The sequence below is a fragment of the Oryza glaberrima genome, chromosome 8 (genome assembly GCF_000147395.1).
Source record: "Oryza glaberrima chromosome 8, OglaRS2, whole genome shotgun sequence".
Lineage (NCBI taxonomy): Eukaryota > Viridiplantae > Streptophyta > Magnoliopsida > Poales > Poaceae > Oryza > Oryza glaberrima.
In genome coordinates, this window is record NC_068333.1 from 2,688,550 (window position 1) to 2,713,014 (window position 24,465).

Here is a 24,465-nt window from a genome sequence, read left to right on the forward strand (position 1 = left end):
TTACAAAACTTTAAAAACATGATACGTTACATCTATATAAGTTTTTTTCTGTGTAACTTAGACCATATAATAAGTGTGGTTTTATGAAATTTACTAATCAACTACTTAATGGTACTCGCGTGCCCCCGGTTTTGGGTGGTGGCCTCACGTTGTGAGCTTGTCTTTTGTGTCCGCTTTGCTAATTGCCAAGTGCTATGGATGATGGCCGCGACAATAATCCAGTAACAAAAGCAGAGCAGATCAGGGCGAGTTCAGGATGCGGCCTCTGTTTTCTTCATCCAACTCAACTAGCTTGTGGTCCAACCATCCTGGTTTCAGCTTCCAAGGAGCGATCTAGTGGTAACACTCAAGTGGTGTACTATCATGATCAGGATGGGGCCAAGGTTTCACTTATCGCACGATAATCACGCGATTATCGTGGTTATCGTGCTTATCGCGGGGATACGACAGGGAAACCGGCGATATGGTTCGGATGAATTTTGACCAAATTCAAAATTCCGGAAAAAAATCGAAAAAAACTGAAAAAATTCATGGATGTAGTTCTTGATTTGTAATTGCCAATGGTGAAGAATTTTTTTAAATAGAGTAAGCTAAATTCAAATTTGAGGGCAAAACAAAAATGGTTTACAAATTGAAAAAGGAAGAGAATATTGGGCCTTAAGTATCCTGCATATTCTTCCAATTATTCTCAATTTATAGTTTTCTACACATATTCAACCGTATTTTTTATTTTTTTACCCTATTTATTTTACATTTACATTATTTCAGCTACACAGACGATAACCGTGCGAATATCGCGGTTATCACGGTAAACCGTGCGATTATCGCGGTGAAACCGCGAAACCGTCGAGTTTTGAATTCAAATTTTTGGGTGTGATTTTTGTGTGATTTTAGACAATTATCGTGCGATTATCGCGGTTATCGCGCTACCGCGGGGTGGCGATAACCCCGACCCAAACGATAAGGTAAACCCTGGATGGAGCTAGAACTAAATTGAATGGAGAAAAATGCTGCTCTCTCGCTTTGCTTTACTTTAGATTAAGTTTAAACTGATAGCCAGATGCGAGTGTCTAAGTTTAGATTAAAGGGTGTTAAAAATATTGGTACTTTGTTTTTCTATAAACTCGATTACATGTACTTACATAAATTTGACTTTTAAAAATTAGAAAGACTAATAATGTACAAAACGTTGACCATCAAGGAAAAGCATCTCTAATGTGTAACACGCATACTCTACATTGCAGGCTCGCGATTCCAGTGGAGTGCACTCTTTATTTTATGTTCTTCTGAAAAATACAGTAGTGTACACTCTTGCACTCCACCATCGATCTTCACATCTCCTTCATGCACACTGTACACTGGCAGCTATCTGACGAATGTGACGAGTCCATTTCTTTGAAGCAACGACCATGCATGCAATGTGTTGTATCCATCCATCCAGAGAATTCACTCGACCGATTGATCGATTCTTTTGTAGCACCCGTACTACACACGCCATGTTAATATTCATCAGCTGCTGTCAACACAATGACAACAAAGTGTTGTCTCTAGTAATAGCGCTGGCTTGAAAAGTACCCATCCATTCTAAAATATAAGATATTTTTAATTTTAAAATATTCTTTTATAAAATTTTACTAATAAACTAACAATATGAAAGTTTAATTACCATATGTATGATGTTATTAGATTATTTTCGATTTGAATGTGCTTTATGATGATGACATTATAGTTATTCACAGTATTGGCTAAAGATTTTGGCTGTGTTTAGATCCAGGGGTAAAATTTTTTGGCATGTCACATCGGATACACATTTAAAGTATTAAACGTAGACTAATAACAAAACAAATTACAGATTTCGCCTATAAACTGCGAGACGAATTTATTAAGCCTAATTATTCCATCATTAGTAAATGTTTACTGCAGCACCACATTATTAAATCATGTAGCAATTAGACTTAAAAGATTCGTCTCGCAATTTACACGTAATTTGTATAATTAGTTTTATCTATATTTAATACTCTATATATGTGTCAAACATTCTATGTAATAGGGTGAAAAAATTTTACGTGTGAACTAAACAGGGCCTTTATGACGGAGTTCATGATACTTTGGGTAGAGAGAGTATTTATATGTTGAAGCATACATGACTGATGCAATAACAATACTTTAGGTAAGACATATCCATTGCTAGTCAAATCCAAGGCATACATGCATGATGAAAAATTCGATAAATCAATTCTTAAAGCCTGAAGAGTGATAATAAGTCGAGCGACCTGTGCCTTATAATTTCTACTACGTAGACTAGGAAACTAAGCAACGGTTAATTAGGATAAACTCCAATGCATGTAGTGATTATTAAAAGAAAATCATCTATTTACTACTCATCAGTCCCAAAATATAAGTATTTAGATTATTATGATAGTCTAGATTCGTAGGAAAAAAAATCACATTCTATTGTATTCCCTCCATAAAAATAAAACAATGTAAGTAAGGATGAGACACTGCGTAGGACAATGAACACCGAGGACAACGAAGGTCATGCCCACCTAGCTTGATTTTTTTTTTAAGGAGGGAATATGTACTTATATTTTAGGACGAAATAAGTAACTTCAATGTAATGGTTATTTGAAAAAAAGTAAATTTATTTTGAAATAGATAGGAGGAGATGAAAAATAAAGACGGAGGAAAACTGGTACATTTGTTTTCGTGATTACTGTCCACGTCGGAGAGACGGGAGCATCAGCATCTTCCCAGGGGATGATTCCCAGAATATCCGCCGTGGAGCTGGAAGTGGGCCCCACCAGATAACGCGGGCAGTAGAGCGGCGCGCCGCTGATCCTCGCCGCCGCCGCCCACTTCTGCTTTCTTCGCTGCTTCCAAATTTTTTTTTTAATACTACCTCCATCCCATAATAAGTGTAGCCGTAGGAATCCGTATCGAAGGTTTGACTATCCGTCTTATTTGAAAATTTTATAAAAATATTTAAAAAAGTTAGTCACACATAAAATACTGTTTATATTTTATCATCTACTAACAACAAAAATACAAATCATAGAAAAAATTCAAATAAGACGAGCGATCAAATGTTGGATATAAACAGTGTAAAACTGCATTTATTTTAGGACGGAGGTAGTAGAATAGAAAAACGGATTCCATGCCATGCCATATCATGTCATGTCGATGACGTTTGTTAACCACGTCGACAGCCAAGTCGAAAACACAAGTCACTCGCTTTTTTTATGTCAAATAAAATGAAACTAAAACTTTTTAAACTTTCGACAAAAAAAATAATTAACAGGGTTTTATTGGGTTTCGGTACTACTAGTAAGCGGATTTTGATCTGGTATTGAGATTGTGAACGCTGTGGCGAACCATAGTGGGCTTCATGTGAGCTCTAGAAGAACAAAATAAATAAATAAATCCGAATGTACCGTATCAATCTGAACAAAGAAAGTCTTGATCGAGATTTACAGGATGTTAGGACGTACCAGAAAATTTGACTCCAAGAGAACGAAACACACGTCTTGACGCAACAAAATACTTATGGTAACGTATGACATCGTTGACTTTTTATCAACGCTTGATCATTTATCTTATTAAAAAGAATTATGTAATTATTATTTATTTTATTTTGATTTGATTTATCATCAAATGTTTTCTAAGCATGACATAAATTTTTATATTTGTAAAATGAATTGAATATAACAAATTGTTAAATATTGTTCAAAAATTAATAGCATCACACAATAAAATATGGAGGGAGTATAGTATAATACTAGTATTTGGTTGGATCGCTCATGTTCAACAATTTCCGATATACTCCACTATGTGGCTGCTGCATATGTGTCCATACACAAGTCCAGAAGGAAACCGGAGACGTGACATTTGTCAACAATGGCTAGCTACCGTGTCTTCACAACCGCTTTTCTTCCCTCCTGCGACCCGGTAACTTCAGCATGGGTTTGATTGTGCTAAATTGGGTTGGGTTGAATTGTTGTTTGGTCTGAAATACTATGGCCATTCTTACTTTATAAAGATTTTTCCTCTATTTCCATTAGCATATGTTTTTCAAACAGTTTAAAACATTGTATTTTATCCGACCTTACTTTAGGTTCCCAACCTCACTCACTTATTTACCACGCGCACGTTTTCCGAACTAATAAATGGTGTATTTTAGAAAAAAAAATATATGGAAAGTTGTTGTAAAAAATCATATCAATCTATTTTTCAAGATTTAAACTAATACTCCCTCCGTTCCAAAATAAGCGTAGTCATGAGTTTCCGTGTCCAACTTTAATTATCCGTCTTATTTAAATTTTTTTAAAAAAAATAAAAAACATAAGTCACGCATAATCATAAAAAAATTTAAATAAGACGGACGATCAAAGTTATACGTGGAAACTTATGGTTGCGCTTATTTTGGGACGGAGTGAGTACTTAATTTACCATGTGTTAATCTGTTGCTCATGTGTTAATCTGTTGCTTCGTTTTACGTGAGGAGGGAGGAGTTCTCAACCAATCCTAAAAGACCACTGCCTGTTCTCTTCATATTCAAGAATTTTCCTTATACACGAAAACAGACGGAACAATCCCAAAACCATTTTTTCTCTCTCTGTCATGTGCATGACAATCTTATTCATTATGCGCAAAATATTGCTATCTAGAATATAAATATTTTTTTTATTTTAGAACAATGAATCTAAATCCCATTCTTCCTAGCAACATTTTAAAACAGATAAACAGATAAAACCATTCCATCCAAATCAGATCAAGAGGAAAGTCCAAGTCATTCCACCTCGTCGTTTTAAAGATAGCGCATCCATATCCGTGTGGCCACTCCTGTGGCCGGGGCTGGGGGCCCACTGGGAGCCGGACACGTGTGACGCGGCGGGAAGGAAGGAACGAACGAACGTGCACACGGCACGCGAGGTATAATTCCCATGGCGGGAACCGAATATTCCTTGGGATACCCTCCTCCTTCCTTCTTGGCCGACTGGTTTTCATTTGATTTTTGGCCGCAAACAGGACGCTACTCTCTCGCTTCCCGATTCTGCCCCTGACTTGACTGGCGTATTTACGGCCCTGCCACTTGTCTGTCTCCACCCAGTATACCTTAAGACTTACTCCCTCGGTAAAAAAAAAAAAAATCTAAAGGGGATGTGATCCCTTTTCTAGACATAGAGTTATCCAAAAAGTAACCTAGGTTGCTTTTTTTTGAAGGGAGTAACAATTTGCTACACAACACTATACAAGAATATTTGGCATGGTAGCAAAACAAACAGCACCCATTTACTTCTACACTACTAGGTGAATGTAGTTTAACTGGTTAGAATTTTTTCTTTGGAACCATCCTATCCGGATTCAAGTTGTAGACTTAAAAATAGGTGCTCGCATTTACGACTAATTATTTTCTCAGTGATCGATAGCGAGACGATCGTACGGTGACTTCATCAATCTCAAAATATGCCGGATCAATGTTTCAATTCGAATGTGCTTAGGCGAGTGCCTGCGTGCTATGAGCATCTGTCTCTCTAACGTGTTTCTTAAAAAAAAGTTTTGGCATTATTGAACTTTGCTAAAATTTAGTGTTGCTAAAATTTGGGTGGGTTAATTTTGGTATGAAAGGGAACAAACTCTAGTACAACATGTACTAGAAAGCAACGGCCAACGGTGCACCTGCTACACAAGTTGGCAGTGTAATTTTCAGCGTGTGCATCACATGGTCCGTATCTTTAATACTAGTCAATTCATTTTTAATGTAAATATAAGTACTATGCATATGGACTAGTAGTACTTTATTTAAGGTCAAAGATACCATGGAAGCAAATAAAAGACGCATGAAAAATTGAAATACCAACTTATGCAATAATATGCCAATGCATGTTGTTCTCTCCCTATCTATCTCTCAGCGTCTCTATGTCTTAGGTTAACTAATTAATGTAAAGCATGTGTAGTAATCATGGTGATATACCGTTGTCCAGATTTACTTTGAATGTGTCACATCCACCTGAAATTTCTTATATTATGGGACAGAAAAAATATTATACTACTAACTTATAAAAACTATCACTTTATAAAAAATTATGGTCGGCATTTTTCTTAAAAAAAATGCGACAAAGCAAACTTTTCCATCAGAAAATAATACCATATATGATAAGTTAATCCTTGTTAAACTTTGGTTTCAAAACAATTTCCCACTTATTTCACCAAAAAATATATTTCTCATTTGTTTTTACAAAGGGACAAATATACCATTATCCACATGCTAATTTGTGGTGTCAGATACCTGAATACTCCAAAGTAAACAAAAATCCAAAGCCTTTGTTGATGTCAAGATCAATTTAGTAGTTTACCTTTGCAAAGAGAGAGAAGCAAAGAAGGGGCAATATGGTCCAAGGGCAGGGTCGTAAATACCTACAAAAAAAGGCCAACATGGCGTCTAAATAAATTGCCCTCCTTCCCCCCTCTCGAAGCCTTCGAACCACCCAAACACCCAAAAAAAAGAAGGCAAAAAAAGAAAAAAACTCACCACGAGCAGCACAAGAACTCCTCTCCTCTCTTCTCTTCTCCCCTACTCCTTGATTGAAAACCCACGCATCCTCCTTCCCATTGCGCATTCCGGCTAGTCGCCTCGCCGATCCCTCTCCCGCCCGGCGCGGATCGTCGTCCCCTTCGCGGAGGAGGTGCCAATCCCTGTTCTTGATTTTTTTTTTAAAAAAGGAAAATTGTTCTTTGTACTGTGTGGAGCGGATTTTGGGGGTAATCTGGTGCTTTGTGGTGTTCGTTGTTAGGGAAAGTTTGGTTATTTTTGGGTGGATTTTTGTATGTCGTGCTAAATGGGTTTAGCTTTAGGGGGAGTTTATGGATTTGGTCAATGTTTTGAGACAGGAGAGTCCAGAGTTCAGAGTTCAGAGACGAGATGTTCTTATTATGCGTTTTGTTCGTTGATTTGGGAAGTTTATTAGGTGGATTCAACGACAATATTCAGTAGTAACGATTATATTGGGTTGAAACTGGAATTGTTTGGGAGTTAAAGGTTTGCGTTTGTGGAGCTTGTGAAAAAAATAATTAATTGGTCATGAGATTGAGGTCAATTCGCCTTTTTACTTGTCCTGGTTAATAGTTAAAAAGATGGTGTTAGAGTCAAGGAAAAGTCGGTTGCCTGCTAAGTGACGCATTTGCACCAAGATGGAAGCTGGAAAGGCAGCTTTTACCTACTTTTTGAGAAAAAAAAAAGAGGGCAATCTTGTAGTGGTTTGTGCATCAGCAAGGTCTCAGATAGCACGCATGATCTTGGTTTGCTCTAGAGAAGTAAGAGTACAGAATATTTCCTTTTTTTTTCCCACTCTGGCCCACTGGTTGTATTGCCAAGTAAATAGATGGGCCAATTTGGTTGTTTCCTGAAATACTAAATTTGAGATGTTCTTAGATCATCAAATTTGCCCATGTTTACATGATAACTTTTTAGACAGTGATTTATAAATGATGGATAACTTGATTGGTGGTACTGTGTAAGGCTGAATTTTGGATTAGTAGCTTCTTGTCTTTTGAACAGCATGATCGCTTTCTTGATGCAGTAGTGGTTCATAAATGTGTAGCTAAGATCGTCTATCTAAACACAAATTAATGCACTCAATGTCTCAATTAGTCCATTGTCTTACTTACATCCTCCTCTGATGGTTTCAGGTGTTAATCATTCTTGGACCAAGAAGTCTGTCTCTGCTTTGTCAGTAACTAGCAACCTTGGTGTTCTCATGGCTCATTCTCATGAAATGACGAGTAGGAAACCTCCTGGTATTCGATTATTCGGAGGCATTACGGCGCTACGGACGTACCAGACACTTGTTTTGGTGCTTACGTTTGTCGCGTATACTTGCTTTCATATGACTAGGAAGATACCGAGTATTGTTAAGAGCGTGCTTGATCCACAGACAAAGTTGGGGTCCTCTCCATGGGGACGACTGCACACAAAAAACACTCTTAACATCGGTTGGTTGCCGTTTAACACCATTGATGGCTCAGCATTGCTTGGTGAGATAGATGTGGCGTTTCTTGCGGTTTATTCTGTTGGGATGTTCTTTGCTGGACATCTTGGTGACCGCATGGATTTAAGGATCTTCCTGACAATTGGCATGTTTGGAACTGCTGTGTTCACTGCCCTCTTTGGTGCTGGATATTGGCTAAATATCCACAATTTCTACTATTTCCTGGTCATTCAGATGATTGCCGGTTTATTCCAAGCAATTGGATGGCCTTCAGTTGTCGCGATTGTTGGAAACTGGTTTGGAAAAAGCAAGAGGGGATTGATTATGGGCATTTGGAATGCACACACTTCTGTCGGCAACATATCTGGTTCACTGCTGGCTGCATTTCTGCTGAAGTTTGGGTGGGGCTGGTCATTTGCCATCCCCAGCTTAATCATGGTTGCTGTCGGGTTGTTGGTGTTTGTCTTCTTACCGGTTAGCCCAGAGGTGATGGAGATAGACATTGATGATGGGGAGATAAGCTCTGTTAAGGATACTACCAAGGAGCCCCTCTTGGAACCAGGACAAGAAGTGAAACACAATGCAGTAGGTTTCTTAGAGGCTTGGAAGATACCTGGAGTTGCGCCCTTTGCTCTGTGCCTCTTCTTCTCCAAATTGGTTGCTTACACCTTCTTGTATTGGCTACCGTTCTACATCAGTCATACACGTAAGCGCTCTTTTTCCAACTTCCTTCAACTTGTGTGCAAAACTGTTTTTAGTGTGCTTTTCTAACAGAACTTCACTTGTTTCAGCTATTGGCGGTGAGTACCTCTCAGATGCTTTGGCTGGCAGCCTATCAACGATCTTTGATGTTGGAGGCGTGTTGGGTGGAGTCCTTGCTGGTCACATCTCGGATCGCTTAAATGCACGAGCGGTTACAGCTGCCAGCTTCATGTACTGCGCGATACCTGCCCTCTTCCTATACCGCACATACGGCAGCATGTCGATAATGTGGAACATTTGCCTCATGTTCATCACCGGGATGTTCGTCAATGGTCCTTATGCCCTAATCACAACTGCAGTGTCAGCTGACCTTGGCACTCACAGCTCATTGAATGGAAATTCCCGGGCATTGGCTACTGTGACAGCCATCATTGACGGGACCGGGTCTGTTGGCGCCGCCATTGGGCCATTGCTGACAGGCTACATCTCGTCGAGTAGTTGGAGCGCTGTGTTCACGATGCTTATGGCAGCAGCTCTCCTTGCTGGGCTCCTCTTGACACAACTTGTGTGCAGTGAACTAAAAGGAAAGGCGACCTCCAATGCGAGCAAGGATGTCGCCGATGCTCAAGGTACCTACTCAGATGAGGTGTAAGACTGTAAGTAAGATCTAGTCGCACCCCAAGACACGATACATGGATTAGATTCTCGTAGCTCCAAAGCACTGCTTGGCAAGAAGTTGCATTTTATTGCTTCCTGCACATGTCTTGATCACCTCTGGTTTGAGGCTGAAATAACCAAAGAGATGTGGTTACCAAGTGGTTTGCTTAATGCAACTCCAGAAAGAGGTGCATGAAATAGATAGATTAGTTTAGTTTCAGGTTCAGAGAATACAGGGGTGAAAACGCCTCAACCAAAGTTTCTGAGCCCAAATATAGGCTCAGGCCGCCTTGTACATATACTGGGCAATAAGGTTATCATTGTGTTGTGTGTAGCAAGTATAAATTCAAGCTTGTATCCTATTGTTGTAGTTTAGGGCAGACAAAGGGAACCTCTCTTGTTCAAAGGTTACCCAAAGTCTCTGTTTGCTGGCCATCTTGGCCTCGTTTTGTATATGTAAAGTTGAGAAGATTGAGAAAATTTTGAATTGAGGTTTCAAGAAAGTGAATTGTTCTCATTCAAGAAACATTGTTAATTGTTGCATGTCTAGCTTCACATTTTTGGCCTTTTTGGTTGAAAGATAATAAATTATCTTCGTTTATGGGACTTATTATGCACCAAAACGAGATGTATTACTGCAAATTTAACGTTGGGGTTGATGTGGGGGACTGATGCAAGAAAGAACTGCAACAATTCTTCTGGTTTTGCCTGTATTTACCATCTGATGCCTCCAGAATTGTGTTACAAATTGCAATGCACGGCATCAGGAACATTTTCACTCCTTCCCCTGATTATATAACACGGTATGTTTTCGAGACCAGAGCAGTAACACCGGCAGGAAGAATTGACACCGTGTTTAGTTTTAAACTTCTTTTTTTCAAACTTCCAACTTTTCTATCACATCAAAACTTTTCTACACACGTAAACTTCCAACTTTCCCGTCACATCGTTCCAATTTCAATCAAACTACCAATTTTAGCGTGAACTAAACACACTCTCAGAATCAATTGTACGAAACCGATAGCCAGAAAGTTGGTACTAATATATTTTGCTTCAATTAATCCCACCGAAATTCAGCAATACCAGTCATCATACGGCAGCACAGGGATGGAAAATTTCAGATGGGCAAGATAAACTGTCAACAGAAGCGATTAATGCATTTCCAAGTTACAGTGTCAGAAGTGCACAACTCACCCAATACAACAAACAACAAACTGCAAAAGAAAACAAGCTTAATCTGGTTGAAGATTTTCCCACGTACGCAACACTCCTATATTGACAAAACAGAAAGGAGAACTTCATGACGGTCTCTTTGCCTCCCAAGAATAACTTGGCATGAATGTGGGGTCCAGTTCCCTTCGATGTCGACTCAAAGAATTATGACTTCATCATATAGCCCAAGAAGATCCCGATCAAGGCGACAATTATGACGATTATGAAGGAGAACCCTCCGCGCTTCTTGCTTATCTCCCGTCTCATCATATCCTGCGATATGGAGAAATGGCAACAGTGAATCATAATTTCTCGATAAAAACATGAAAGTTAACTATACGGATTGTTCTTTTACACAGTTCGGAAATTATTTATAAGCCTAAATCTAGAATAACACATCAAGTGTTCTTTGAGACAGGTGAGGATATACAGCATCAGCGCAGGAGCTTATGCGAGTTTTAAGGAGACTTGGTATATTATCATCAGTTTGTCAATTAGCTTCATCCAAACCACCATCTCTTAAGTTATCATGGTGATTTTCTTAAAACAAATGTTCCAATTAGCATGAAGGCATCCAAGAAATTATTAATAGACAACTAGTTCAATGGAATGTTCCTTAGCTGAAGCTAAAAGACTTGTTCTGCAACAGAGAGAATACAAACCATGGGATCAGAATGTCGTTTTATTCAGAAGAGCCTTGGAAGGTCGAAACTCTTACATCTCTATCTTTCTTAGGTATGTATGTTCATATGTATGTTTCATTTAGCTCACTTAAGCTTTTCCAAGAAGGGTCTCAGCAGTTCATGACATAAAGTCATATAGAATGGATTTTATACATTGAGAGCAAGATATGACTTATGAGAAGAACTAGTGAGACATTCTTGAGGCTCCAGAAGTGTGCAACTCGGACAAGTTGTTCTAGGGGTGGTTCAGTGTAAGTTTTTCATACAATAATTATTTCAATCAAAATACCAAATATGAAATCTGTATTAAGGTTGAAATGGGAAACCAGTTGATTACTCAAAGATAGAGAAAGAATCCAAACACATCAATTGAGTTACAAATTGAGATTGTCCAAGAAATTTGTTTAATTGAATACTGCTATGATATTGAAAATACATCAATTGAAGAGAGTAGTGATCTGAGAACAGTATATATTGGAGGACTTGAATGCTAGTCAGGATAACTTGTATAGAGCTGAGGTAGCAAAAGTAAAACAGGATAAAAACTGTTATCTAGATTGCTCAATGAGTGTAAAACTATTTGTTTTGCATCTTTTCAAAGATGATCTCATGTTAGCAGATGGTAAAAGCCCTGCAATATACATAGGAAAGCCGAGTTTAAAAGGTTTTGTGTTGAATAGGCCTTGTCAGTCTGTCTCAGAGATGGGCAGATTGCCACAGCTAACCTGTCAGAACTTAAGGTCTGTGCCCATATGATGTACTGCAGTACTTGAGCACATTTTGATTTTTGTTTCATTTTGTTCACGGTGAAGATATTTTGTAGCCATCTATTTGAATCATAATGCTACATATGTTTCTTAACGCTGAAGCCTGAAAGCATATGTGGTGTGCTTTGTGAGGCTTCAACTTTTTAATGATGTTGCCAACATATGTAGTGTGCTTTGTGAGGCTTCAACCTTTTAGGCTCTGGGTGTGTTTAGTTCACGCCAAAATTGGAAGTTTGGTTGAAATTGGAACGATGTGACGGAAAAGTTAGAAGTTTGTGTGTGTAGGTAAGTTTTGATGGGATGGAAAAGTTGAAAGTTTGAAGAAAAAGTTTGGAACTAAACTCGGCCTCTGTTCGTAAGTCGTAGTTCCCAACTCCCTCCGCCTCGTTTTCTGCACGCACGCTTCCCAAATTGCTAAACGGTGTGTTTTTTGTAAAAAGTTTCTATACGAAAGTTGCTTAAAAAAATCATATTGATCCATTTTTGAAAAAAAAAACTAATACTTAATTAATCACGTGTTAATGGACCGCTCCATTTTCCGTGCGCAGGAGATGGGTTCCCAACTCATTCCAGCGAACACAGCCTTAATGATGTTGCCAAGTTGTAAGTTTGTTATAATAACTACGTTAGTTCAACCTCAAATCAAGATGAATAAGGATACAATTTTAAACTGAATAGGTTACAACGAAACTTGGGGGGGGGGGGGGGGTGAATTTCTGCAACAGCAAAAAAATTTTATATGATGGTAGTTTACTTTGGTTTCCTGTAGATTATTTTTCTAATCTTTTCATGTATTAGTTGGATGTCCCAAAAGTAAGTATATCCCTTTCCTTCTTTTTCTATATGGTGTATTTTGAACTAACCAATGCCATATAAAAAAGAATGGAGGGAGCACCTAGTGGTAGTGGTTTGTGTTAGATCTAAATATGTAATACCTATTTTTAAACATATAATCCGGAAGCCAAAATAGAGTCCACTCGAAAGTTAAAATGCAATAGTGTACTCACCAGTTCCTGTCTAATTTTATGGTTCTGTTGAATTGCAGAGTTCTTCTCTTCATTCAATTTGTTAATCAAAGCTCCAGCCTGCCATACAAATACTCAGAACATAAGGTATTTTATAGCGCAAGGCACCAGACCATAGTGTAATTATGACAATTATTCGATAAGTCGATGCTACCAGAATGTAATTGAGACAATATCAAAATTTGCAAAATGGACACGGTCCAGTCTTAATTAGAGAAATAACAGACCTCTAATGAATTTTCTTGAGGCTCAATGCGTTCTCTCAGTGCCTGCAATGATTTCAAAAACATGTAAATTCTCCTCTTTGCGAAAAATGATAAATGGATGGCATAAGTTCAACAGTCATGGTAACTCACTCTAGTGAAACCCCCACCAAGACTGTCTCCATTTTCTGACTCAGAAACCCTTGATGGGGAACCTTCTTCTGATTCCTCAGGAACAGGAGATGGTGGCTGTGGAGGAGCAATATAGGTCACTCGCAATTTTACCTCTTCAACCTTATTTCCGGACTCCTTCGTAAACTGTCAAACCACAAACATGAGACTACTAATCAAACACCGGACTTATAAGCAAAATTTTCACTTCATAGGGGTTGCCAATATACTACAGAGACAACAGAGTTTTAGAACTCCAAAACGACCCACCCACCCCCCTATATATGCTCTTATTTGGTTATTAAGAAGCATAATTGAGAAGCATTACCATTTCTCCCGTGATATCCTTCACAGTTACACCGGAAGGTGCAATGACGCTCTGGACTAGGAACTTATCTTTGCACTGCATGTCAGGCGGGGCTTCCCGCTGTGCTTGCATTGTCACTGCACAGTACAGATGCACAAAAAAGTCATAAAACGGAGCATTGGTTGACTGCATAAAAATCACCAGGGAAAATTTGCAGAAATCACATACCAACAACATCGCAGGTAGACCGTGGCAAGACAACCCCTGTGTTAGGCCGCACCGAATACTTCTTTGGGCTTGTAGTTTTCACCTGAAACAGAGAAGAAAACAGGAAATATGAACAAACAAAACAAAGCCTCATTGAATCAATGTTTGCTACAAGATTGTCACTTCATTAAAATAGTTTAAACAATTCCAATGACCTTAGTAGATAAACACTAGAAGGTTTCATCACAGACTTATCAAGGCAAGGAAAACGAAGAAATCCCATTATAAAATGCAATCAAGAGACATATATTAGCCCCACAAGACACAAGAAAGGTTTTATGTATACGCTGATTTAATAATCTATAAAACCAACATACGAATAGGAGGTAACAGTTGATACCATTTGCGAATAATAATAATATAATCCCTCCAAGGTTCAAAACTTCAATTCTAGAGTTTACACGAGCAAAATATTAGAAAAGGGGAACTTGTACAGCAGGTAAGCCTTCAATTGTATATTTTATGGCACGAAACTTGAAGAACAGACCAAATGAGATGCAAAACAAATAAAAACTTAAATCAACTTTCAAGTGTTTATTCAATGCAAGCAGCCAGCAGCAACAAATTTCAATCTCCAAAATACATATAGAACATTAAAAACTGTAGGCCCCTATCACACAACAACCTAAAAGACCAACACTTTTCAATCATTATGGGGGTCAAATCCAATGAAGCCATTCATCCAAAAATACAAACTTAAAGGAACGCCTCCTCCAAATCAACAACATAACACACCAACCATACCAACAGGGCGTTCGATTAATCTAGTATTACTGCAGCTCTAGGGTTCCAAGATAATTATCATTAGGGGAAAAAAAAGAATCCCCCAAAGATTTCTGAGAAAAGAGCGATGCGGGACCTTGAAGGCGATGTAGTCGTCGCTGAGATTCGATAGCTGCATCGAGCACGAGATCTGCTTCTTCAACTCGACTGCCCACCACAAACACGAAACGAAATCACCAACCAATCGATCCAATCCGGCAAAACAAAAGAAAGAACACAAAAAAACATCCTTTCTTGAACGGAAAAGATGGGGGGGGAGGGGGGGGGGGAACCCGTACAGGGGAAGCGGAGCTCGACGGGGTCGATGCGGAGGAGCTCGCCGGCGGTGGCCGGTCCGGGGGAAGCCATTGCCGGATCGAGGCGGGGGCGGAGGGGGTGGAAAGGTGAGATCTTGGGAGAGGAGGTGGGTGCAACGACGAGAGGAGAGGAGAGGCCAGGAGAGAAGCCAAAGAGGGGAAGGAAAGAAGAAAAGGGAAAATGAGGAATGAAAAAAAAAAGAGAGGCCAAAGTTATTAAAAAGAAAAAAAATACAAATTACCCCGTGAACTATTACGGTCGACTGAATTACACCCCTAAACTACAAAACCATACATTTTTCACCCTTAACTATGCAATCCGGACAAATAACCCCCTTAGCTCAATACGCGGTGGTTTTGTCCTACGTGGCAGTCTAGTCAGCATTTTTTAAAAAAAAAATCAGTGGGCCCACTTTCTACCCCCTCTCTCCATATCCTCTCTCTATACCTCTTGCCGCCGCCGGCCATCGCATTAGCAGGAGAGGGCGATGCCCATGGCCCCTGCTGCCACGCCGCCTCACTGTCCTCCCTGCTTGTGCGGCCTTCCTCGCCAGAGTCGTCATCGCTGGTGCCGGAATTTGCGCCGCGGTTGCTTGTATATCGGCGAGGAGGCAAACGACGCGGACACGTGGATGTGCAGCGCCTCGAGCGCCGGCGCCGCCTCAAGGAGGAGGCGCAGCCACGAGACGTCCCTGGTGGGTGGCACGTAGGCGACGAGGAGCTCTTTCAGGCCGAGTATCGTGGCGCAAGAGGATTCACCTCTTCGGTGCGGTGAAGCGGACGGCCAGCCTCATCGACGCCGGTGCGCCTTCGACGAGGGAGTCGAGGACGCGGTGGGGCATCACCGGGGATGGTGCCGAAGCCGAGCTCCACCACCGGCGCATGGTCGTTGCCGAGGCACGTGAAGTGGCGGAGCTCGGGGAGGCCATGCAGTTCAATGGCCCTGAACGAGCTCCTCCACGCCGGAGCATGGCGCGTCGATTTGCAGGACATCGCTTGCGCTGCGGTAGCATAGGAGGTGCACCACCCGCAGCGGTGCGCCGCAACAGCCGTCGAACACCGCGTCGTACGCGGACATCGGAGTGGACGTTGGCGTCGCCTCTTCGCCACGCCCGGCTCGCTGACGCTTCCGCCTCTCCGCGCATGGCCACCGCCGTGCTCGCCGACCTTCCCTTCCACCTTCATTTCCTCCCCTTTCCCATCCCCTCCACCTTCCCATGCGTCGTCGTGCGCGGTGACCGCCAGCCCGCCTCCTCGCGCCGCTGCCAAGCCTTCGCCTCTGCTGACTCCGCCTCCGTTGCCGGCCGCACGAGCGTGCCACCGGCGCTCGAGCGAGCCCTGCCTCCCCCGCTAGCCGCTCGCGCTACCTCCTCCTCCGCTCTGCGCGACGGCGTCTGTGCTGGTGAGCTGGTGAGGGGAGGGAGAAGAGATAGAGGGTGAGAGATTGGGATAGAGGGGTGGGGAATTGATAGGTGGGACCCACCGATTTTTTTAATTAAAAGAATTCCTGACTGGACTGCCACGTAAGACCAAAACCACCGCGAATTGAGTCGGAGGTTAGTTGTCCGATTTACATAGTTTGGGTGAAGAATGTCCGGTTTTGTGGTTCAGGGGGGTAATTCGGTCGACCGCGATAGTTTGGGGGGGGGGTAATTTGTACTTTTTCCTTATTTTGTTTTGGTTTTCTCCTTCCAACTTTGGTCTTTGGTAATGGTAGTTACAGGTTGCCAACCCAGCTCTCTAAGCATTCTTCCATGGTTTATTTTAAGTAAATCTGATATATATATATATATATATATATATATATATATATATATATATATATATATATTACTACACATGTTCAAAGGTTTTGTTACGAACGGGTAAAAGATTATAGGAACAGTTGTGTGTGTGATTTATGTTAAAAGTGCACGGTATTGTTTTCCTTTCGAAAATGTTGTTAATATAAAAATTCCTATATCCAAATAAATCTTTTTTTAATTAATCATGGTACCCTGTTCGATCGGAAATATCTTACGTTATTTAAGACGTGTGTGAGAGCGGAAGGTTAGTTGATGGTAAGTTAGAAAAAAAAATCAAATAAGAGGTAGTAATCCTATATACTTATATAGTTTTTTTACACGTATATACTTATATAGTTCATCCCCACTAAGTGTAGTTAATGTTATTTTTCTCTTTTCTCATTAAGCCACATCACCCTAATTATTTTTAAACCTTGGGTGATAGATGTATGGTTCAAATTGTTGACTCAAAATTCATAAGTATAAATTTGTTTTAGTTTTAATAATCATGTTGCATATTATTTGTATCTATTATACAATTTAATTTCCGGTAGCAACGCCGACGGGGTGTTCATTTAGTTGCTAAGACGAGTAGTTCTTTAGGATTCCTTACATTTTTTACTAATAAATTTTCAAGCGTGCCGAATGTTTATTTTGTGGCTAGAGGATTGGCTTCATACATATACTGCTACACAAGAAATACTTCATATACAAATCAATTATTTTTCATGCATATTATACACGCAGTTAAAGAGGGGGGGATTTATGTGAAAATCGAATAGATTCTTATGAAAATTCTATTTAAAATATTCATGCGTTCCAAGTTCCAATCGAGCCCTTCATAGCTCAAGGATCTAATTAACAATATATGCTTTTCTATATAAAAACTATTTTTCAAAACATAATATATTATCACTTTATACTAAGGTACCTACATATGGAAGAATTTAAGACGAGAGCATACAAAGCCAAATCATTTTACTCGTTTTCTTAAAAAGTATAGAAATATAGTTGGACAAAAGAAGGCAAAATAACTCCTAAAAAATCCTAAAATAAAAAAAATGAATTTTGTGCGGGAAACTTTAAATCGATTTCAGCCTCAAACTAGTTGAATTCAGGCAAAACTAAGCACCACTAATATGAAAATTTATAACATTCTTATTTGTATGACTATATAAACATTGCTGCATATATACTTTTTTAATAAGAAATTCACTAGTCAGCTATAAAAACATTGTGATTCAACACATAGCTATCAAACATAATATCTCTGGAGAGAAAAATATCAAACATTATCTAATAACATTCAATCCTCACGTCAAAACATACATATACACATGGTACATAGATTTTATTTTTTTTACGAATTTCACTATTTTACTAAGAAAACATTGCAATTCAAACATGCCTATCAAACATATTTTTTTTTGAAGAGAAGAATATATCAAATCAAACATAATCTAATTTCATTTTATCCTAAGGTCAAAACACACATTAACCCCACCAATCCGACCGTAGGCGGTAGCCAAAGCGTCCTCCACCGTCGGATCTAGGTCACCCCCCACCCCCACCTCCCTATATAACCTCCCCTCCATCGCGAACCCTAGCTTCCCCTTCGCCGCCGCCGCCGCCTCCTCGAGAGAGAGAGAGATTGAGAGAGAGCTCCGCGGGAGAGCGCGTCGAAGATGGTGCAGCGGCTGACCTACCGGAAGCGGCACAGCTACGCCACGAAATCCAACCAGACCCGCGTCGTCAAGACCCCCGGTGAGCGAGAAATTCGCCTCTTAGTTTCTTGTTCTTGGTGGTTAATCTTTTGTTTTCTTGTAAAATGTTTGATTGATGCTTAGCGACTGCGTTGAAATGTTGGAGAGTAGTTTTAGCTGTACTGGGTGATGGTGGTGTTAGTGTGTTTTCACTTTCACCAGAAATCGTTACCTTCTGGTTTTTTGTTTTTGTTTGAGTATGTATATTGGGGTTTTTTTGTTCACCTGGATCTTGACTTATGGCGATTGTTCTTGATTTTTTTTTGTGTTTGATGGATTAGGTGGGAGGCTTGTGTACCAGTACACCAAGAAGCGGGCGAGCGGGCCGAAATGCCCAGTCACCGGGAAGAAGATCCAAGGAGTATGTGCTGCCAACCCTACTGTTTCTTTTCACCAATTCTCGCCTTAGTTTCGCTATAGTTCATGAGCATGTGTAGGTTTTATGCATCGTAAACAGCACTACCTGATTGATGCAATTAATCTGCTGTTCGATGACAATTTAGGATGCCAACTGTTTGCTCTGGAAATCGTTGTGAACAGGTTGCATTTAGTAGTATCATGTGGTATTTTTTTGTTCATGTGAAATGGTTGCAAAAGAGGGAGTGATGCTGATTGTCCCTGATTCGTGCTCATTGTGCTGTTTTTACTTAATTTTTCTGTTGTGAATCTCGTCGCATTTCCCCTTTCTAGTTTAGCTCAAATCACTTGTCTTCGAACTGCAATTTCCCCCTTTTTTATGGCCAAAGGTATATGCATGTTGATGATTTGGTTATACACTTTGTTTTTCTATGTTAGCACAGACAGTTTGCATGCAATGTTATATGCTTGTCCATGCTTCTGCATACGTTTTTTTTTTCTGATAGTGGCATGTGGTGTCATGCATAGTTTCCTTGTGTCATGAAAACTGAAATAACTGGACTATGGGATCCTTACCCAATGATTATAGAGAAACATGACAATACCTGATTTCTATGTGGACACTTAACCTTCTCTGTGAGGCCTACTTTGTAGCACATTCTTCTCTTTTTGTCTTTATTTACAAGAATTTTGTAAACAGTTCCTTTTTTTGTTCTTTTGTGTGGAGTTTTTTTGCCATCCCTTCACTGTCTTGCATTGGCTCCAGAGCAATGCTGCACCAGAATTTCTAATCACATTAAGGGGTGTGTATCGACTACTTTTTGCCGAGTCATATAGTGACATTGCTTGATTTGTCACCTGTTTGGTTCATTCAGAATGTTGTATCATCTTGGTTTTTCCTGTATACTTTAATTTTCTTATCTGAGAAGTTACTTGGGCCAATGATTATATAGAAACATGACAAGCATATGTCTGAACTTTCCATGTGGATTAAGCCTAATCTTCTCTATGAGGCCCTTTCTAAGTTAATCATATATTTTTGTGATAATGGAAAATTAATCTGTCAAGCTATCACATTTATTTGCCCATATGTATTAGTTTTATGTGGAATGCTTGTTTGTTCCGTGTTATGTGCATTAACTCACCTTCATAAAGTGCGCCCCCAGATAGTGAGCTCAGATGATGAGCAATTGCATAGTTCAAATGATTACATTTGTAACTACTATGATTACATCTAGAGTCTTTCGCTCCTAACTGACGACTTTATGTGTTCACTGTCTATCTGGAAAATCTGAAGGGCTCTTTTTTTGCAAAAAAAAACTGATTTGCATTTTCTTTTGGCTTCTGATTGCCATTTACTTTTAATTGGCAGCATCTGTTTACAACCTTGATTTGCTTCAGTCTCCTTCATGGGTAATATTTGATTATGTTAAGCTTGCCGATCATCCGCATGCGAGTCATACTAATTAGAATTGGCAATATTGTTGTGCCATTCAGCATAAGAACTATGAAATTATACTCAAAGTACATCTGCGCTGATGTTGGATGGATTTTTATTTTTATTTTCCGTATAGCAGTAGGATATGTAGGAGTAGGTGTTTTCTAGTATTAGCGGAAATTGGTTGAAATAAGTTTTCTTTGAACCGGTATCTTAAGCTTCATTGTTAACATTGCAATATCCTTGGTTCTTACAAAGTTGCTTGTGCTAAACTGCAGATTCCACATCTGAGACCTGCTGAGTACAAGAGGTCCAGATTGTCAAGGAATCGCAGGACCGTGAACCGTCCTTACGGTGGTGTCCTGTCTGGTACTGCAGTCAGAGAGAGGTAAACCATCCAAACACATTACATGCTCCTTTCTTGCGATCTGTTGGTGAACCAATCTATCTGCACCTTGCAGGATCATTCGGGCTTTTTTGGTCGAGGAGCAGAAGATTGTGAAGAAGGTGTTGAAGATCCAGAAGACCAAGGACAAGTCAGCTAAATGATTGCAAGATAGAGACATTGCCGCGATGTTTAAGCCTCTCCAAATTTGTTTTTAAGCAATCAAGAGAATTTTTCTTCTGGATTTGGGGGAAATCCCGTTTCCTAGTGCTGCTAGTATGTGAGATCAAATCGACATGATTGTTTAAATTTTGAGCGCTAGTTCTCTAGAGTACTACAACCTTGTGGATCCTTTGATGCAAGTTTTGAAACTCCCAAGTCCCAAGTTTGCGCAAATGTTGTTTTGGCAGAAACTCCGTGTTGATGCTTTATCTTACTAGGTTCCTGCGATTAGCATGAACTGCGAATGGTTCTATTTTGGATATTTCACCAGTTGTGTACCGATCAGAAAACCATGGAAACCAGTAGAAGTGATGTTCTCAAACAAGAACTACCTAATCACTGAATTTAAGAGCTAGTATTAATCATTCTTCCATGGACAAGGATATGACGAAATCATGGTGATAGTTGCAGTCGTACTCAAAAAAAAAAAAATCAATGGATACTATCATCTCCAAACCAGGAGCAGTGATGTTCAAAAGAAAATGTATCTAATCGGTGAATTATGCAATAAGGTGAAAGCATAATTAAACAACCTTTAGACCTAGATTTTATCGGATGTCGAATGGGCTTTTAAGATACGAATAAAATAAACTAAAGTGTCCTCCAAGTTTTAGCTGAGACTCAGTTTAATACTTAATGTTTCAATCTGTCCATACTAGTCCTTTAAGTTTACATTTTAGTTTAAACTTATCCTGGAACTCACTTGAAAACCACATGGCTAAACATAACCAACAAATGTCTTGATAAATGACAGTTATACCCCCCTCATTCACATATATAAGAGAAAAAATTACGTACACTGAATTTTTTTTTATAGATAATGCATAGTTATTTATGTAAAACGAAAATAAATGATGTACTTGCAAGTTTGTACCATAGCTATTAGGCTTAAAATTTATGTGCACATATTGAAATAATGGAAAGTATATATGCAATAATGTTATTTATTCATCTTGGTTTTATCTTTTCTAGTGTAGAGTTATATACAAATTAAGGATAAAAGAGACATTTTCTAGCATAAATGTTGACTAGAAATAGCCATATGGTATATTAAGTGGGCCTAAGAATGATTTCAAGCAAAAACAAATATTTAGAGGATCTATATGGACAAAATAAAACATAAAAGGCCAAATTGAGCCTTTGGTGAAACTTGATGGGCTAAATTAGCTGTTCACTAAAAAAACTAATTTCATAAATTGCTTGGAAACTGCGAGACGAATTTATTAAGCATAATTAATCAGTCATTAGTCCATATGAGTTACTGTAGCACTTTTGGCTAATCATAGATTAATTAGGCTCAAAAGATTCGTCTCGCGATTTCCATGCAAACTGTGTAATTAGTTTTTTTTATCTATATTTAATGCTCTATGCATGTGTCCAAAGATTCGATGTAATGTTTTTGGGAAAAAAATTTTGGGGACTAAACAAGGCCTAAACTAACACCACTGGTAAGTGTTGATTAAGATATAAGATGAAGATGAAGTTAGGACACGTAAACGAGAATGTCATTAGCACATGATTAATTCATTTTTAATTATTATAAACTTTAAAAAATAAGTTTATTTCATATAAAGCAACTTTATACAGAAATATGAAAATCGTTTATCAGTTTGAAAAGACGTGGTAACAAAATCGAGGAAAAATCTGTCTGACGAAAAGAAAAAAACACCAAGATGCCCTGATTAATTTCTCCAGGCATTGGCTTGCATAGGGTGGCGTTGAACCTAGACGCCTCCAGGCTCCAGCTTCCTTTTTTTGGATATGGTATAGTTCGATCACTGGACATTCTCAAGCTTATATTCTTGGCGTTGACATCTCTTGAGTACTTTCTCGGTTTTTCCTCTTTATTAATATACATTGAACCTGGACATGTTTTCAGCCATAAGTAAACCTATGGCTATGGGTTTAATTTCAAAAGGAACACGTGAAAAAACTGAATTTAAATTTCACGAGGAACACACGAAATGATAAAAACAAGTTGCTGCTCAAGTTTTAGCACAGCATGGACTGTATGCTCCGTTTTCTAGGACTCCCTTTGTCCTAAATTATAAGATACTTAGGTATTTTAAAATTAAGCTCTTATAGTTTGATGAACTATTACTCTAATATGAATTATATTTTATTATGTGAAATAATATAATTAGATTGATATTTAAATGTACACTTTCCTATTGTCATGATTTTGTTGCTACTAGCATAATAGTATGTGAGAAAACAAAAGGTTAAATGATAATTTTGGAGACCGTGTTAGTTTTGATCACACCTTATATCTTATGACGGATGGAGTAGACTTGGCAATCGTTCCTATTCTGTAAATAATCTTATAAATACTAAAAAATACATATCAAGTACGTTAGTGGTAGATGTGAACATATAAATCTCGTTTATCATAGTCAGACGATTTAAATTAATGATATCAGTGGTCAAACTCAAGCAAGTCCTTTTCAAAATTGCCAAATACTCGCTTTGTATTTTTAATAGATGATGCCGTTGACTTTTGGACATATTTGATCATTCGTCTTATTCAAAAAAAAAATTTGTGCAAATACATAAGATATAAATCTGCGAAAGGACCTGTAGCCTAGTGATTACAAGAGCCTCAGTAGCACTTGAGATCCTGGGTTCAACTCCCTATGAGAACGAATTTTCCAGGATTTAACGGCGTTGTGCTTTCAGTGGTAGATGACGTACCCGTCGACAGCGAAACGCCTGTGGTGACTTCGTCAATCTCGAGGATTTGCCAGTCCAGTCTTCGAAGATGCTCATAGGGGTAGGTGGTGACTTCGTCAATCTCGAGGATTTGTCGGCCCAATCTTCGAAGATGCTCATATGGATAGGGTTTGCGTGCGTGCGTTCATAGGGGTGAGTGCGCGTGCGTAAATTTTTTGAATAAGACGAATGATCAAACGTGTGTCCAAAATATAACAATATCATCTATGAAAAAACGGAGGTAGTATTATGAAACGAATGGAGTATTAAATATATATTTTTGGTAGCTATATGTTTTCCATGATGTGTATGCACTCCCTTTTGTGGATCACTCCATTTTGTTCACAATTTTTGAAACAACATTTAAGTTTGTTAGGCAGTATTTTCTCCCTAGCACATGTGCATACAGCATACTGAGACTGGGATGCTTTGGCACCATGTAATCATCTAGATCCCATTGCATTTTGGTATGAAAGGAATGTGCATGGCTGCAACATGAGCAGGTCATCCTCTTCAAGTTTCCTCCATGAATAATTGAACGAAGCATTCACCTTTCTTCGATTCCATGGACCTCACTACCCCCGGTAGAGATAGATTCCCGATTATCCGGCCGCAATCACGGCCAGGTTCATTCAGCTAGAGAAATCTCTTGTGCATGTCTGCAAGAGAGAAGACTAGAAGAGTACGAGGAGGAAGAAGGGAGCTGAGCTGAGAATTAGCTACTCCTAGTGTCTAGCTACCTTATAAAT

General features: G+C 39.2%; 3 protein-coding genes and 1 non-coding gene across 4 annotated transcripts; 3 read left to right on the plus strand and 1 right to left on the minus strand.

Moving 5' to 3' along the window:
• The first annotated feature begins 6,482 nt into the window (after positions 1-6,482).
• On the plus strand, positions 6,483-9,814 carry LOC127781928 (putative glycerol-3-phosphate transporter 1). The gene is made up of 3 exons (XM_052309000.1): positions 6,483-6,683; positions 7,687-8,691; positions 8,777-9,814. The coding sequence occupies exons 2-3, from the start codon at positions 7,755-7,757 to the stop codon at positions 9,337-9,339; spliced, it is 1,500 nt and encodes a 499-aa protein (XP_052164960.1). The 5' UTR covers positions 6,483-6,683; positions 7,687-7,754; the 3' UTR covers positions 9,340-9,814.
• Positions 9,815-10,468: 654 nt separating this feature from the next.
• Positions 10,469-15,223, minus strand: LOC127781929 (vesicle-associated protein 1-2-like). Its single transcript, XM_052309001.1, has 8 exons — positions 15,041-15,223; positions 14,839-14,909; positions 13,941-14,022; positions 13,734-13,849; positions 13,388-13,552; positions 13,259-13,300; positions 13,014-13,091; positions 10,469-10,829 (listed from the first exon to the last, which is right to left on the minus strand). The coding sequence occupies exons 1-8, from the start codon at positions 15,108-15,110 to the stop codon at positions 10,722-10,724; spliced, it is 732 nt and encodes a 243-aa protein (XP_052164961.1). The 5' UTR covers positions 15,111-15,223; the 3' UTR covers positions 10,469-10,721.
• Positions 15,224-18,450: 3,227 nt separating this feature from the next.
• Positions 18,451-21,194, plus strand: LOC127782549 (60S ribosomal protein L34-like). Its single transcript, XM_052309809.1, has 4 exons — positions 18,451-18,606; positions 18,887-18,966; positions 20,679-20,788; positions 20,862-21,194. The coding sequence occupies exons 1-4, from the start codon at positions 18,528-18,530 to the stop codon at positions 20,947-20,949; spliced, it is 357 nt and encodes a 118-aa protein (XP_052165769.1). The 5' UTR covers positions 18,451-18,527; the 3' UTR covers positions 20,950-21,194.
• LOC127783433 (small nucleolar RNA snR60/Z15/Z230/Z193/J17) lies at positions 20,133-20,228 on the plus strand. Its single transcript, XR_008019335.1, has one exon. It is a non-coding gene; the product is annotated as a small nucleolar RNA snR60/Z15/Z230/Z193/J17 (small nucleolar RNA).
• Positions 21,195-24,465: the final 3,271 nt, after the last annotated feature.